The sequence below is a fragment of the Erythrolamprus reginae genome, chromosome 1 (genome assembly GCF_031021105.1).
Source record: "Erythrolamprus reginae isolate rEryReg1 chromosome 1, rEryReg1.hap1, whole genome shotgun sequence".
NCBI classification, from domain to species: Eukaryota; Metazoa; Chordata; class Lepidosauria; order Squamata; family Dipsadidae; genus Erythrolamprus; species Erythrolamprus reginae.
In genome coordinates this window covers 141,655,926-141,674,110 of record NC_091950.1, presented here as the reverse complement: position 1 = coordinate 141,674,110, position 18,185 = coordinate 141,655,926, and the positions used below count along the sequence as shown (strand labels likewise).

The 18,185-nt window shown below is 41.2% G+C and overlaps 1 protein-coding gene across 2 annotated transcripts in view; it reads left to right on the top strand.

Annotated features, from left to right (window-relative positions):
- STX3 (syntaxin 3) overlaps positions 1-8,840 on the top strand; it is a 55,940-nt gene extending 47,100 nt beyond the window's left edge. Inside the window, exons 10-11 of one of the 2 annotated variants that reach the window (XM_070726780.1) lie at positions 3,117-3,231; positions 4,641-7,066. In XM_070726780.1, coding sequence (XP_070582881.1) covers positions 3,117-3,200 — 84 coding nt within the window. In that variant the 3' untranslated portion in view covers positions 3,201-3,231; positions 4,641-7,066. Of the gene's footprint in view, positions 1-3,116; positions 3,232-4,640; positions 7,067-8,747 lie in introns of those variants that run through there. The other variant, XM_070726789.1, reaches the window with a different exon arrangement.
- Positions 8,841-18,185: the final 9,345 nt, after the last annotated feature.

The following is an 18,185-nucleotide window of genomic DNA, read 5'->3' as shown; positions in this document are numbered from 1 at the left end:
GCTGGTTTGGGGGATGTGGCATAAGAAAGCCTAAGAATTATAGTTTTTTTTGTACAGCATTCACCATGCAAAATCTGTTACCTAAATTAAGATTGAAATTATGTCTTAACCAGAGTCTGCTAGCACTCTTGTATAGATAAAAAAAATCAAAGTAGGTTTGTCCCCATTTTTTTAACCTGAACTCTGGAAAATGAGTTTGTTAAACTCTAAATTGACAATTGCAGGCATTCTGCTGGCCGAGGAAAGAATCCACTTTATAGCTTTGGCTGAAGAAATAACCCAGATTGGGTTACTGGTAACAAGGCTGTGCAGAGCTTTTGAGTTGCAATGAAAATAGGAGTTTAAGAGCCCATATGAGCATTCAAGTAGCACTTGTGGGTGACTCCTTATCCTTAAATGATTCCAGAAAAGGCTCGACTGCTTTAAAAAAAACCTGCTGAATGGTGCACAATCGTGTGCACGCTACAGCATTTTTTTGTCTTTTGATTTCAAAGTTCTGCATAGCTCTAATTCAGTGTTTCCCAACCTTGGCAACTTGAAGATATCTGGACTTCAACTCCCAGAATTCCCCAGCCAGCATTCGCTGGCTGGGGAATTCTGGGAGTTGAAGTCCAAATATCTTCAAGTTGGCAAGGTTGGGAAAACACTGCTCTAATTAATGTACATTTCTGATTCAGATTTGGACAGCAAATCCCATTTTAAAGTACAAACTGGATAAAGATCTGTATTATTTATATTGTATCCTTGGCTGCAGTATGTGTTTGTGTGTCTGTATGCAATATCTAAGGCAAACCTTGTATTGAAATGGAAGCCAGACATCTTACAAGTAGCTCTGTCTTAACAATTCTTTAAAAACAAGATAACGAGGGCACTCAGTCCCTAGCAACTGACAGAGGTTAATATCCCATCATTGGACTTGTAGAGAAGCGCACTGGAGAACATGGTTTCTCGAATTCTTTTCCACACACTTTAGTAATAGTGCTGCTGTGGGCAGCTTCAACTACTCCCCGCGGCCACACAAGGACAAGTGCACGGCAGCCCGAGCAGGGACCTTCTTGGGTGTGGATGAGAGGCAGCCTGCTATTGGTTCATCGCTAGTGGTCGGGATGAATCCTATAAGGTGATTGGTCAGTGAGCATTCCCTGTGCCTTCACGCTTCCTATTGCTGATAGCTGGAGGGATTGTGAGGGGAATGTTTATATTTGGATGGAGGCGGCTGGCGGTGGGCCGGATAAAAGGCCTCCGCAGGCTATATCCGGCACACAGGCCATAGTTTGGGGACCCATGTTTAATTTCCCCACGGCACAGCTGACCATGTCTCACGGCACACTAGTGTGCCGCGGCACATTTTTTGAAAAACACTGGGCTACAGGACCAGGAGGGGAGGAGAGATTCTAAGGGGAGACTTACAGCCAAGTAGTCAGCAATATTCCTAGACACTGTCCAACTGTCCAGGACTCTCAGTTGCTAGGGACTGTCAACTCCCATAAGAGCACATTACAGAAATTTTTCTGAAATATTTTTCTCAGCGGCTTCTAGCCTATTTTTAAAACTTTATCTGATTTTTCTCACCGTATCAGATTTGATCTGAATCTGTTCAATTTTCAGAATTATCCTACGGACAGTGTCCAGTGTCACTTTACATTAATTCTTCCCAAAATTCCATTATATTGAAAAAAATGATCCAATTTGAAATTTTTATTCTGCTGTACTAATATAAACAGAAGCCACCAAGTCCCAATAAAGCCTCCATCCTATTCCCTGTCATCCTGATCTTTCTGAACCAAGCCTAATAATTTAAAGTAAAGCCAGTCTTTTACACCAGGGATTGTCTGTCTAGTTGGCTCTGATAATCCAATCTATTCTAAAAACTGGATAGTTGGATGGAAGTTTCTAAAACCAATGTCACTATTTGTTCATTTGCACATTCATGCCCATCACAATGTAACTTAAGCTTTGAATTTACACTTACACGATTAATTGCTTCTGTTGAATACAACTGAGCGTGTATACACATTTGGCAACCTATTCAGTGTTTAGATCATTTTTTGATTTTATATACAGTATATATAAATTCTACTAAGTCATAGAAATGCAAGTATCAGTCCTGTGATGGTATGTGGAAATGACTTTGAGAGACAGAAGGAAGATCCACAGAAAGTGGAACTGTTAAATAAAAGGCAGCTTAGCGTATAGAAGAAATAGGGGCATGGCAAATACAGTGGTACCTCATGATACGAACCCCTCGCCATACGAACAACCCGAGATACAAACCCAGAGTTCAGAAATTTTTTACCTCTTCTTACGAACTTTTTCCATCTTATGAACCCGCCGCCGCCGCGAAGCCCCGCCGCCCGGCTGTCGCTTTTGAAACAGCCGGGGGGCTTCTTGGTGTCCTCCTGAACCCGAACGCCAAACCCGAACTTCTGGGTTCGGCGTTCGGGAGGCTGCCGAGAAGCCCCCCGGCTGTTTCAAAAGGTGACAGCCAGGCGGCGGGGCTTCTCGGCGGCCACCCGAACCTGAAATTTTGCCGAACTTCTGGGTTTGGCATTGGGAGAACACTGAGAAGCGCCCAGCTGTTTCAAAAGGTGACAGCCGGGCGGCAGCGGTTTTTTGCGGGGGGGGGGGGGGTTTTCGTTGCACGCATTAATTCATTTTACATTGTTTCCTATGGGAAACAATGTTTTGTCTTATGAACTTTTCGCCTTACGAACCTCCCCCGGGAACCAATTAGGTTTGTAAGATGAGGTATTACTGTATCTCTGAAGGGACACTTCCTATCTTCTTAGATTAATAAAGCAAGAGAATAAATAAACTTCCAGACTTGCAAAATTCTGTTAATGTAATCTTACAATGAAGTACAATTAATTCATCTGGATATGCTTCCTGTCTGATCTACCTAATGGTATAATTGAAGTAATATTAATACTACTGATACTAATACTTTGATACTACAATAGTATCAAAGTATATTATTAGAATACTAATAGTACTGCTGAAATAATACTGCAAATGAAGTGCATTAACTTAATAAAATGCTATCCGTCCAATTTGCTCAAACTTTACCTCCCATTTGTTGGCACGTTGGTTAAATTTTCCTTTTTTCACTCTTCTAGAAAACAATAATTATCATTGTGATAATAGTAGCCGTGCTGGGAATTATAGCTCTCATTATTGGGCTTTCAGTCGGACTGAAATAAAAATAACCAACTGGGTTTCTGGCACTGAACCGTAAGTAGACTGGGAAGCGGAATTATTTCAGTTCTTGACTGCTTTTTCAGGATTAGTTTAATCTGTCACTGCCAGAGAAATTTTTTAATGTTTTCCTCTTTGGTTTGACGATCATAATACTTGGGTCATGGTTGATTGGTTTGTTAAATCCCAGTACCCAAATGTATCCCTTGGATTCTAAAAAAGAACCGCATATGGATCTTTCTACAACATGTGGGACAAGGGTCTGATATCCAATTTGCACTTTCACATAAGTTCCTGAATTTTGGGTTCCCAGCACTGGAACGTGGTAGAAAAGAATGACCAGCTTCATAAATCAAACCAAACCACAGTATGATTTGTGTGGTTTCAGCTTAGTATCACATGTCCTCTCTGCCATTGTTCTTTTAACAAACAATGGCTTAAGTTCATTATACATGAACTAAGTCACCATGGCTTAGTCAACTACTCTTAAAATAAATCTTGCAAATGTTTGATAGTCTGGAAAAGTTTGAGTTTTCCCACAAATGTGAAATATGCTTTCTGAATAGGAAGCTATTGTTATGTTCCTTCACGGAATAAATTGTATTTGAGAATGGTATTAACAGTACTACTTGGTCCTCTGGTAAAAAATTACAAGGTCACCTGTAGAAATTAGTTGATCTGTGAAATTCTCCCATGATAATATATAAATATTTCCTCATATTAGTCCCATTACTTCCCCTCGCCATTGTTTTCTGAGCACCACACTCAGAGTGTAACTTTTGTTATAGCTCAAAGATGATGGTGATGGTCTCCCGTTGTCTTTTTGTAGACCATAGCTTCAGGGCTAATAAGGAAAGCCATAATGGGAGACAAATAGAATTTCAGTTCATTAAGCATACTAAAAGTCAGATAAGGGATGATTCCTTTCATGGTCTACCACACTATAGGAGTTTATATTGATATGCAGTGGTACCTCTACTTACAAAGTTAATTTGTTCCATGACCAGGTTCTTAAGTAGAAAAGTTTGTAAGAAGAAGCAATTTTTCCCATAGGAATCAATGTAAAAGCAAATAATGCACACGATTGGGAAAACCACAGGGAGGGTAGAGGTCCTGTTTCCTCCCAGGAGATTCCTAGAGAGGCCCCATGGAGGCTTCTCCCTGCCTTTTCCAGCCTTGTTTCCTCCCAGGAGATTCCTAGAGAGGCCCCACAGAAGGCTTCTCACTACCTTTTCCGGTTACAATTTCAGAGGCTTGGGTTTGTAAGTGGAAAATGGTTCTTGAGAAGAGGCAAAAAAAATCTTGAACACCCGATTCTTATCTAGAAAAGTTTGTAAGTAGAGATGTTTGCAGGTAGAGGTACCACTGTATGACTAAAATAAAGTGGGGTACTCTTTCCTTTTTGAGACCTAACTTTTCCCACTTTGTTCCTTTCCATCTTCCAGACATTCCCAAGCTCCTTCTAAGTCAGTAGCAAGATTTCCCTTCCTGAACCTCAATGCCATGGTTTGTGCTTCCCTCCCCTCCCCTGCTTGGATGAAGTATGAATGGCGCTCTGCGGGATGAGTGCACTTACACCCGTGCTTCCTGTGAGAACCAGACTGTTCCAGTTCCATAGCCTGAAGACCCTAGTGTACCTTCCTGCAACCAGAACATCCAGAAATCTCCTGGCATTCCAAAGAGGAGTTCCTATCTGATCTACTCCTTATCCATCCCTCCTTTCCTTCCTGATTTACCTGCTGACTTCAATTCAAGGATTTCTTCTGGAATGATCAACAATACAGTGGAAATGAACCTTAGGGAAATTTGGGGAGACTTATTGCCTACCTCACTGCTTTAATTTAACCCTTTCAAAAAACGTTGTACAGATTATTGGAGATGTCAGACGTTATTTTTAAAAGGTCCATTTAGAACGAAGACTTAAACTGCTAGGTAACCCCTAATCTTTACCCCATTTTATACTCCACAGGCTGGAGCAAGTTTTGCATATATTTTTTTACAGAAAACTTCAGATGCTAGCCCAGAGGGAGTCCTTCAATTCGCATCAAGTGAGGGAATGGTAGCTATGAACAGGACAAATGAGTATGTAGCCAGTTAAGCTGTTATTTAATAGACACAATGGATTGAGGCAAACAAGCAAAATCGAGGCACTCCAATTGGTGTTCAGTCCATGATTTAAATCAGGCCGATAGTTCTATTTTGCATTAGAGGTGGATTATTACCACTCACACTCTTGGAATTTGAGTTGCTTGTATTTTATTAACAACTCAGCTCAAATGTTTTGGTATAGCCATGAATATTTAATATTTGGGGAATTTAAAATAGGCCTGAGTAAAAAGGAAGACCTGTCTTCAAATACTCATTAGCAAAAACACTCCTTGGGATACGTGTTACTTCAGATTGGAGAGCTCCTTTCACTTTTGCAAAGCAATTATATTTCTGAGGTGCTGTAAGTAGTGGTGTATTCAAAGTGTTTTGAGTTTGAAATAATCCAGTTTTGAGCAGTTGCTCTGAGGGCACTAAAGTTGTTTGACCTTGGAACCAAAAACAAATATGCCACCTTGAGGTAGGACCACTTCCAGTACACTTGAAAGTCCATTTTAACCCAACATGATTTGTATAGCTCTATTTGCAGCATTTAATTTCTTTCCAATCAAATCCTGAAGGCACAATTGTATCTCATCTCTTTTTCTAATATATAATTATTTTTATGGTCTATCTTTTTGAGGACATGAAAATTAGGGAAATTGGGGACTGGGAGGGTTCTTTCTGTTTTAATATTTTAAATTTTGTGCTGATGGCTTTTGGTTGATAAATGTTGCACCCATCACTAAACTTGTTGTTTGTAACCTGACCAAGTTTAGCAAGGCAGAAAAAGTGGTCTGGAGAAAAACATTGGGTTTAGTAGATGTGGCATGGCAGCTGAGACCTATTTCTTCTAACATCTAATAGGATATATTATTATTTGGTAAAATCCTTCTGTTTTGTTAAAGATGAAAGAGAAAGAAGCTTTCTCATATGAATTTGGTGATAGCATTAATGTTTCTCTGATAGAAATCCCAACTTGTATGTTCTTTGCCTTGTTCAGCTGCACCTGTTCCATTCCTACAGTGGTATAACTCATGGAAGTAGAATGATGTGTGTATTGCTTTAAAAAATTCTGGCTGAGTTTTGTTAATTTAGAAAAGCTAGTTATGTCATCAGAAGAGTGCCAGATTTTTCCTTGGGGAAAAAGTTAACACAATTGTTGTTGCCTTTAAAATCAGTATATTTGCTGAATGGAAATCTACCTCAGAGACTGAATCAACCAAATTCTCTGCTTACACCTGACCTTTGATGTGGGGCTGTAGATGACTCATTTTATGGCAGACTTTGGGACTCTGGCAGAAGTGTTTTATGCAAATTTAGAGATCAGCAGCATATTCAAATTCAATAGAGATTTTTGTATTTTTCTAATGATATGAGACATAAAAGTCTTTTAATTGGAACCAAAGAGAAAGTGATTCCCATTTTGTCTGGGGAGAGATGGACTGCCTACTGATTCCTAGAAAAATCTATCAACTTCATCACCAGTGCCACCATTTAAATTCTAGTTTATCTAGCCATAGGTAAACAATTTATATCACACTTTCAAGGATACACAGACAGAGCTAAGAAAGTGTGGTGGTCTCTCTGGGCTGTGATGTCTGTAACTTGTAAATATGGGGGTGGTAGTGAAATAACAATTTATGAAAACTATCTGTAAAGATGAAAAACTGCACTTCAATATAGTAAGCTGCCTATGGACAGCGGAGACTCTAGGAAATTGTTTTTGATTAAACTTTTTAAAGAAATGATGAAGCTTAAGAATAAATGAATTGTTGGAACATCAGTCTGTAATTTTTGCATCTGTCCACTGAACTCATGAAGTGGTGGGTATAACCATATGATTATTTTTGAGGAACATGTATTTCCTTTGGTCTGTATCGTGTTTGCCATATGGTTGCACCATCTGCAGGAAAGTGTGGTAAGAATGAAAGTACAGGGGCTGGACAAAAAAATGGAAACACGTTGCAGCTCTTCCGTGGAATCCAGATTTGTGAAGCTCCCTTCGAACAGTTTTTGTGGAAACTGGGTTCTGTACGTGTCTATTGAGCTCTGCAGTGATTTTAGGAGCTGTGGTCTTGCGATCGGCTCTAACGATTCGCTTTAGAGTCCGACGGTCTCTCTCAGACAACTTCGACTTTCGACCAGACCTGTGCTTGGCTGAGGACGTTTTCCCTTCTCTTTCAAAAGCAGTCATTACTTTTGAGACATTACCTCTTGAAACACCAAACATTCGGGCACTTTCTGTTACACTAGCGCCTGCCATTAGAGCACCAACAATTTGGCCTCTTTGAAAGTCTGAGAGGTCTGCCATTTCTAGAAGGTTATAACCAATTTCCTTAAATTTCTGTAAAAAAAAAAAGGTAGTTTAAAAAACCATATCAAATAATAGAATTAACAAAAAAACCCTCCATTAAAATATGTCACGTTTTGATTGATTTGAACATGTTCAAACATTATGATGCCAAAAAGTCAAGTGTTTCCATTTGTTTGTCCACCCCCTGTACTTCCGCTATGTATTTTTAGGACACCACCTTAGCTGAATATTTCCCTCCCATTGTTAGTAATTATACAGAGATGTCCTGATAAATGAATGCATAACTAGAAATGAACATTTCGGATAGCACCCTTTCCATCTAAAACAACTCTGAATTGTACAAGTTCCCAACATGAACTGGGCCCAACAGTGTTATATAAAAAGAATTTAGGGGACAAAAACTCAACAAAGAGAATTTTGCAACATAATCTGGGTCTGTGAAAGAATAGTTTGTATCTTCTTCAACTGCTTTGTGTTGTGTCTCAACCTTCCTATTGTATAGTCTAAAACAGTGTTTCCCAACCTTGGCAACTTGAAGATATCTGGACTTCAACTCCCAGAATTCCCCAGCCAGCATCTGCTGGCTGGGGAATTCTGGGAGTTGAAGTCCAAATATCTTCAAGTTGCCAAGGTTGGGAAACACTAGTCTAAAAACACAGCTACAGGTAGTTCTCTACTTACAACCATTGGTTTAGTGACCGGTCAAAGTTACGGCACTGAAAAAAGTGACTTGCAACCAGTCTTCTCATGTATGACCATTGCAGCAACCCACAGTCATATGATCAAAATTCGGATGATTGTCAACTGCCATGTACTTACAACAATTGTAGAGTCCCAGAATCACATGAAGACCAATTGGTGACTTTCCCAGAGAGAAGCCAATGGGGAAAGCTGGATTCACTTAACGAAGAACACGATTCACTTAAAAACTACGATTTGCTTGACCACAGTGGGGGGGGGGAAGATTGTAAATGTGACCCACTTAAAAACCACCTGTTTAGCAATGGAGATTCTAGTCTCAATAGTGTTTGTAAGTTGAAAATTTACCTGTATTCTGTGAACCCGTATAAAACTAAGCCCTGTTCTTCCTCCAATTCTACCACCTCCATGTTTATTAATATATCTGGGTATTTTTCCTCTTGCTGAGCAGAAGAAGATAATGATTATGTTATGCTGCATCATCCTCATCATTATCCTGGCTTCTACTCTTGGGAGCTTCTTTATGTGAACACTCATTCCTTGTTCTTTGCCATTTGTCTCAGGTAAGTTGCACGCAAATACAGCAGCTTAGTGTTATCATCTTCACCAGGGCAATTGGGCTCCTCCAAATTGTGGTTATATTGGGCTGCATGACTAGTTGTGGTGAAAATGCTTCACCTGATACTTCACAGTAACTAATTGTTTACAGAAAAATAGCCATCCATTTAAATAAACTTAGGTATGTGAATTTAAATATCATATTCTTAAACTTAATCAAGTGAAAAGGTAAAATATATCTTATTCTAATGGACAGGAGGCAAACTACCTACATATTAGGGTAGTAACTTCCAGGATCTTTTTTGGTTAATATGCTCAGACATCACTTGTCCCCATATCTTTTAATTTCTCTTCTCTTTCCTTTCAGGATGGATCTGTAAGACGATTTTGGCCTTTCAGGCTTCCCCAATCTTTTATCTCCTGTTCTTCCACTTTTGGAGATGTCCTAGCCAATGATTAACCCATCAAAATGTCTTATTTGGTACAAAGAGGGGAAGGAGGAGCCAGAATAAAGCAATGCTTAGAAATTTCAGTTTGGAAGGGGGAAGTCAATATTAGAACATAAAGGTGTTTTTTATAACAACTACTGAAAGCCAACCAACCTAATTCTTGATTTAATGCTTAGACTTCATGGAACATTATTCCCAGTTATGCTGGCTCCTTCTCCCCAGTATAAACTTTTTGGCATTCAAACCCAATTCTTGGGAGACATTTTAAATAATTATTATGGAAGACAATAAGCTACATATTCCCCTGCCTTATCTTTGCTGTCAGAATCTATATGCACCACCTTGCTTTAAATGTGAGGTGTTTTCCCTAGCTGTACTTGTGCTACGTTCAAATGTCAAAAGAAATTACCGGTACTTGTTCCAAGACTCTTCTAAGACTCTCTTAGCTACAATGATGTGAAATTAAAGATCTGGAAATTAAAGATCTGTCCCATATTTTCTCACCTTCTGGATAATATCCAGAACAATCTCTGTAACCTTGTGATTCCAGTCACAGATGTATATATATCTAGCTCATTTAACTGTATGATGGCAAATTGTGACCCAAGCTACAGACATCTATAGAGGCGGCAAGGCTTTTAAGATTAATGAGGATTTGTTTGGACATCAACTGTATGGACATATTTTTACACACTGACTTAATATATTTCTTACTGAGAGAAAGTTTGTCTTTTATTTAAAGAATTAAAACGTATTTATTCAAGCATGTAATATTTATTTATAAATAAATCATGGCCCTGGTTAGGATGAGTGAGTGTGAGTACATATTATTCACTTTATCCTGGTCCAATGATACCCATTTAGCTTCCATTTGAGTAAATATCTCCTATTTTCCCCTTTGAAATGAATTCATATTAGATAGGGAAAGGGAGATATTTGTAACTATATAATGAACTATTGTAGTAATTCCAGATTTAAGTTAATCTGCTACTGTCCCAAAAGCATAGATGTTAACAAAGGAATCCTGAATAAAACATTTATTTCATCTAGAATCATGTGTGATGGACTAAGTCAACAAAGAATTGCTCACATATGTGGAGAAAAAAAGAGTCTTAGAATCTTCTAGGATCTTCTCAGTTCAGCTCCAAATAAGGGAATAACTTCTTTTCTATCTGCACTTACAGCAGGGATGGGCCTAAACGCACACTTTTGAAATGCTGAAACTTTTATGTAACCCTAACATTCAATAGAAAGCCAAGGTGGCGCAGTGGGTAGAGTGTAGTACTTCAGGTCACTAAAGCTGACTGTAGATCTGCAGGTCAGCAGTTCAAATCTCATCACCGGCTCAAGGTTGATTCAGCCTTCCATCCTTCCACGAGGTGGGTAAAATGAGGATCCGGATTGTGGGGGCAATATGCTGCCTCTGTTAAAAAATGCTATTGCTAACATGCTGTTATGCCCTTTGTTTAAAAGGGCACTATAAATAAATGTTTATTAATTGAGCAAAGTGGTACATCACAGGACAACAATTTTTGAATAAACAGACCCAATATGGGCTAACTTACAGAATATGTCCAAAATTCAGGACCCATGGCTCTCATGAGATTGAAATGTGGCAAATTTGTGGTGACTTAGTGCTGCCATAATCAGCTGCAGTTACATTGTTGTCATTTCCAAAGTTGCATATTAACCTCCCACAATTCAGTGGGGAAGCCAACTAGAAGTATAAACTCAATCTAATTGTCCATGCTCCCTGCCAATTTCCCACAAGTCATGTCTATGCTTGTAGTATACTGGCTGAGAGGAGGTTCTTGGCTCTTATCTAATACACCCTTTTCCCGAGAATAGAAGGAAGAGTCCAGAATGGGTTACTCTAGCCCCATAGCTCTATGGACTGAGTTGAATTTTCTGAGGCTCCACCTCCCTGATGATGTCCTCCGTCGACAAGTCTGATGTTAATGGCACGAGTTCCCAGTGAAATCCACAAATCATGGCCAGAAAGATCTTGAAATGTCTGCGGAAATATGAAACAACAAATCCCCCCAGAATCCTGGGACTGGACTCTTCCCTTGATTCTCGGAAAAAGGGCATATCAGGTAAGGCATACCAGCTAACTGAGACCAAGGCAGTGATCTGCCTCCATAACATGTTGAGGAAAAGGCCCTTTGCAAGGCCACCTTGAAGGAAGTCTAGGACATGTTCAACTGCCACTCCCCGAGGGTCCGACTGGCACTCATAACAAGACACAAAAAGTCCTTCAGGTCGTCTCATAAATACATGTGGTGCATCGTCCAGATGATGTCGGCGGAAAACTATTTATTTATTCATCCATCCATCCATCCATCCATTCATTCATTCATTCATTCATTCATTCATTCATTCATTCATTCATTCATTCATTAGATTTGTATGCCGCCCTTCTCCGAAAACTCTGGGTGGCTCACAATGTTCCCAGACTAGGAGGCTCCACTCAACCTCCAGATGGTTAGTTGGAACCACTGGGGGTCCAGATGGTAAACAGGGCCCTGTCTGAGGAAGATCCATTGACAGGTTGAGCAGGTCGGCAAATCATGGACGCCTGGGCCATAGATGAGCTACCAGCAGTAATTGTGCTAGTTCCTCCAGGACCTTCCCGATTATGGCAGGAATCAGGGTGAGAGTGGGAAGGAGTAAAGAAGTCCCCCTTGGCCAGGAGCTGCATGAATAGGGCCGGATCAAATAGGCCCTTGAAGGAACCCACCTCTGCCATCAGGCATGGGGGAACTGAGATATTCTTTCCCCCTAGGCCTTTACAATTTACGCATGGTATGTTTGTATGTATGTTTGGTTTTATAATAAGGGTTTTTTTAGTTGTTTTAGTATTGGATTGTTACATGCTGTTTTTTATCACTGTTGTTAGCCACCCTGAGTATATGGAGAGGGGCAGCATACAAATCCAATTGATAGATAGATAGATAGATAGATAGATAGATAGATAGATAGATAGATAGATAGATAGATGGTTTGGATTAATTTTCCAGATCCAGGTCAGAATAAGCCTCCTCCCCCTGCAGCTCCCCCTCAGAAAGGGACACCTGGCTGGCATCCAACTGACCAGCAGAATAAGCCCCTTCACAACCACAATACCCCTCTGCTTGTCTTAATGGGACCTCATGCACTCCTGGGAGAACTGTATGGGCAAGAGGTCTCTGACGCTGTTCATCAGCCATACCCTCCTTGATGGCTGCAGTCAGCCAAGCCTTAACAGAAGGGAGGGATACCTTGGTCCAAACCTCCCTCCTGGTGGAGCCCTGCCGCAGTAGGAGTAAAGATGGCTGAGGGGGAAGCTCTACGACCACCGTCGGAAGCTGACACATTCTGATTCACAGGCATCTACAAACTCCAAAAGATCAGAAGCCAGTCGCGCCTCCTGGAAAGCTGCCCTGTCATCCATGACCTGCTTGGATTGAGCAGCTGGAAGCCTCCGGGGAAACAGTGGATGGGAATCAGTCAAGGGCAGCTGGCCAGAAGCCTCCTTAAGCATCCATTGATGCCCTTCTGTGCCCTTGCACATCCTTGGCATTTGAGATCCGCCTTCAAATCAGCCTTAGAAGCATTTGTGGGGCCTGGACCATCATTTTAAGGTTTCCCGCAGCCACCAGACTGGCAGGCCTGGGCTGAGCCATAATTCTAGGTGCTCTCTCTGAAATGGGAGGGAGGAGATGGAATGGGACTAAGACCTCCTACAATGGGAAGAAGACACGTCTTTGTCCATCCTAAAGGAGGAAAAATAACATTAAATTAATGGGTGCAAAATGCCTGCTGTAGCTGAAGGTATCAGGAAAACCTGGGTCCATATAGTAGGCGGATTGGACTGGGAAGCACAGGCCAAAAGCCAACTGAGCAGACGCCGGTGATATCACAAAATAAGGCAGACTTATGCGTAAAAGCCGCTGCTCCTGTGCTAATGGAGAAAGGTGTATGGCAGCAGCTAGAGACCCTTCCTCCCCGCAAAAATGGGGCAACAACCCAGGGCCTCAATGTCTCTGAAAAGAAATTGGCTGGGATTGAGAAAGGGATTCTGCCCAGTTGCAGAGCAAGTGGGGAAAGGGTCCGAAAAAAGCCAAGGGAGGGCTAAATAGAATACCTTCAAACTGCCAATAAGTATTACAGTGTTCCCTTGATTTTTGCGGATTCGAACTTCGCAAAACGTCTATACCACGGTTTTTCAAAAATATTAATTAAAAAATACTTCACGTTTTTCCCCCCTATACCACGGGTTTTCCCACCCGATGACGTCATATGTCATTGCCAAACTTTCGTCTGCCTTTAAAAAACATTTTTTTAAATAAACTTTAATAAATAAACATGGTGAGTAATAATCTAAAAGGTTGCTAAGGGAATGGGAAATTGTAATTTAGGGGTTTAAAGTGTTAAGGGAAGGCTTGTGATACTGTTCATAGCCAAAAATAGTGTATTTACTTCCGCATCTCTACTTCGCGGAAATTCGACTTTCGCGGGCGGTCTCGGAACACATCCCCCATGAAAATCAAGGGAACACTGTACTGCCACCTCAGATCAGTAACAGGTGGCCACGAGTCAACAGGCTAGCTGGAAAAGCGGAGACCCCAAACAGCTGCTTCCTGAAAAAAACAAAATGGGTGGCTGCATCCGAAATGGTAAGCAGGCAACCATTAGAGAGAAAAATGGTGTTCACGCCAAAAAGGCAGGCAGTTAACTGAAGCGGACAACCATGGAGTGCAAAACGTCAATCACGCCAAATACAGCATGCAGATGGAACCATGTGTCGAAGCGACGCCTGTAGAAACATAGAAACATAGAAGACTGATGGCAGAAAAAGACCTCATGTTCCATCTAGTCTGCCTTTATACTATTTCCTGTATTTTATCTTAGGATGGATATATGTTTATCCCAGGCATGTTTAAATTCAGTTACTGTGGATTTACCAACCACGCCTGCTGGAAGTTTGTTCCAAGGATCTACTACTCTTTCAGTAAAATAATATTTTCTCATGTTGCTTTTGATCTTTCCCCCAACTAACTTCAGATTGTGTCCCCTTGTTCTTGTGTTCACTTTCCTATTAAAAACACTTCCCTCCTGGACCTTATTTAACCCTTTAACATATTTAAATGTTTCGATCATGTCTCCCCTTTTCGGGGAACAGTCGGGAAATCCTGCTAGAGGCTGCCCACTCTACTGGGCGCAACAGAACGAAGCGGCGAGTGACCTCTCAGCTGTAACACTCCTAACACCCCCCAAAGGAATGGGATCACAACATAAGCAGCCATTTGGTGAATAGAGAAAATAACAAAAAATTCAGGGAAAGTGCAGGATGGATGAAAGTAGAAGCAATAGCACAACCCAAAGCTCACCAAATCTGAAATAAAGCACCCATGAGCTAAGGATTGAGTTGAACGACTGGGAACGTCATCAGGGAGGAGATCCTCAGAAAATTCAACCTAATCCATAGAGCTATGGGGCTAAAACAGTGTTTCTCAAATAGTGGGGCGGGCCCACAGGGGAGGCGTGACCTTGGGGAATGTGCTTTTTTTTTGCTACAGGTAGTAGCGATTTTTTTGCACCGAACAATAGCACACAGCAGGAGATAGGAAGTGCAGATAACAAACCCTTGAGACACCATGGAAAAATATTTAACAGGGATGAAAAGAAAGGAGGAGAGAGACGGAGATCATGAGACAAATGTAAGACTCCCAAAAGGTAAGACGAGGAAATAGGACGAAGCTTATGTAGCGCTTGGCTTCACTATGACTACAGTGGGAGACAAGGAAAGACTGGTATGTTTACTGTGTTTAAACATGTTGGCAGCATACAGCATTAAGCCCAATAAATTAAGGCATCACTTAAACAAATTGCAGAAAATAATTGAGAAACACTGGGCTAGAGTAACCCATCCTGGACTCTTCCTTCAATGTGAGAGAAAATATCAGGAACAGGGAAGTAGACAGGAGAGCTTGCATATTGCATATTGCTCAGGTACACTCCCCCATCCCCATTCCCTTATGTGCTCATGCAATACCAATCATTCCCACAACCTTCCTGACCCATGCTGCATCCTGCACACTCTCCCCAACTTAGGAAGTGCCTCTGCACACTTGTGCACCCTGCTCAACCTATGCCATACATCCTATGCCCTCCCTGAATTCCTCCACCTCTTGGGCATCCTCTCCAACCTAGGCTAAATCATGGCATGCCCTAAACCAGTGATGGGCAACCTTTTGAGCTTGGTGTGTGAAAATTCGCCAAAAAACTGAGCATAACTCGGGTGGTGTGTCACCTTGAGAAAAAAACATAATTTTGTGATATTTATAGTTTAAATAACAAATATGCATAATTATTTAACTTACCTGCTTAGTGACTTCTTTGTTAATCTGTCAGTTGGTTTCTTTTGTTGGTCTTGCTGTTATTTAACTTGTGTGGGGTGCCATGAACTAAGATAAGTAAGGGGGAGGGGGAATTTTTCCAGTGATGGCGAACCTGTGGCAGTCCAGCTGGACTGCCACAGGTTCGCCATCACTGATTTAGTGACTTTTTTGTTGCTGAATTTCATTGGCTAAATCTTCAATTGAAGGTTGGTATTTTGTACATTTCTCTCTCTCTCTCTCTTCCTTCCATTCCTCTCTCTCTCTTGCTTTCTTCCTCTCTCTCTCTCTCTCACTCTCTTCCTTCCTTTCTTTCCTTCTCTCTTCCTTCCACTTTTTTCTCTTTCTCTCTTTTCCTTCTTTCCCCTCTTCCCCTTTTTTGCGAGCCCGGCATGATTTTTTTTTACAAATTAATAACCCCTCATCCTTCCCCTCTTCCCCTCCCACTCTTTCTCCCTCTCTCCCTTTATATTTATCTCTTCCTTCCTTCCTCTCTTCCTCCCTTTCTCTCTCCCTCTCGTTCACGTTTCTCTCTTTAGCGATCCCCCAAACTGGTCAGATTCAAGAAAAAGCTTATCAAGGGGGGGCGGGGGGTTGTAAAAATCTAGTTACGAGTCACCAAAGGAGGAAGCAAACGGCGCAACGTCCACGCAGTTCTTTTTTCGGACTCTCTTTTTTGCGAACCCGGCATGATTTTTTTTATTACAAATTTATAACCCGGTAAGGGTTTACCTTAGCACCGTCTCCTGTAACAGCTATAAGAGGAAACAGCAATTAAGTTATTCCGCCCTCCCCGATGTGATTGACCCAAGAGGAGGGGACACCGCGCGCTGCTCGTGGAGGGAAAGAAGCGAAGGAGGGGAGGGGAGGTTGGAGTAGATTTCCTGGCAGAGCGATATTTGTTTATGGGATGAGCAGTTTAATGTAAGCAAAGTAGGATCCCCAGGTAAATAGCCCTGGGAGTGAAATTAAAATTGCAACCGGTGCAATTTTTTTTTAATCGGTGCAAAACAAAATTAAGGGGAGAAGAAAAATAATAATAATAATTGCGCTTGCTGTACCTGCTTGCAGTCGGTGGGAAATTGGAAAGCGGGGAGATTTGCATCTTGGCCACTCCCTAAAGCTCCCTGTTTCTCCGGCGGCCGCGTGTCATCGAAAATGGCTACGCGTATCAGTGCTGACACCCGTGTCATAGGTTCGCCATCACTGCCCTAAACCGATTTGGCACCTCTCATACATCATCACACTTCACAACCCATGCAGCACCCTCATGCATCCTACCTGTCCTCTGTAACACCTCATGCAGCTCCTCCCCAACTCGCACTCAACCTGCTGAGCATCCCTTGTGCACTCTGATGTACTCTTCCTTATCCATTCTGTACACATGTACCCTTTCCCCGAACCACATAGTACCTATTTTTTAATTAAGTGAATGGAGACATGGGCAGAAAGGAGAAGGAAAGAGGGAGGGAGGGAGGGAAGGAAATGGAAGGGAGGGAGGGAGGGAGGGAGGAAGGAAGGTTTCCCTTGCTTCCTGCCAATGTACCATAAGGAAACTGGGGAAGTTGACAGGAAATTGGAAATAGCTCCTGCTGCCATTGATTATCTTTGCTGTGGTCGTTCTGTTTGTTTAGGTAAGGAAATATCTCTGAAACAATGACCCAACTGTCCAATTTTTATTAAAGGCTGCCTATACCATCTGACTAGTGTTTGTTCGCCTTTTAATTAACACATAGGAATAGCAGCAGCAAATGAGAGCTTTACTTTTACTTCTACATTGATCCCGGAGACACTTTCATTTTAGTAAATAATGGTGTGATGATATGTGAGTATGTCCTTGGGAAACAGGAGGAAGATTCTTGCCTAGGTTGCAGGTCATTCCCACATACCATTAAAAATGATGTGTAGCCATAATCAGTGCTTTGTGCTTGGAAATGCACACTCAAAGAAAAGGGTATGCTGGAAGGGTAGCAAGTGTACTGCTCAAAAAAATAAAGGGAACACTCAAATAACACATCCTAGATCTGATGAATGAAATATTCTCATTATATGCTTTGTTCTGTACAAAGTTGAATGTGCACAACAGCATGTGGAATTGATTGCCAATCAGTGTTACTTCCTAAATGGACAGTTTGATTTCACAGAAGTTTGATTCACTTGGAGTTAGTGTATATTGTGTTGTTTAAGTGTTCCCTTTATTTTTTTAAGCAGTGTATTTCACTGGTCTACTGTCTGGTAAATCTCTACTTGAGAAAGATTGCAGCCATTTGGTGAATAGAAAACAATTCCCACAAAACGTTCTAAAATGCCCAGCACATTTATGGAGCTGTTTGGCTTACAGGAAAAATGCTTCCAACTTATGGGAGGATAATTTCTTTCCCAAACTCATTACACATCCAAATATTTAAGCTGGATTTTGAGGATTTTGTCCCAACTCTTTTTGAAAATCAAAGGTGCATAGAATTTCTCAGATGGTAGTCAAAATAACAAAAACACTGTAAC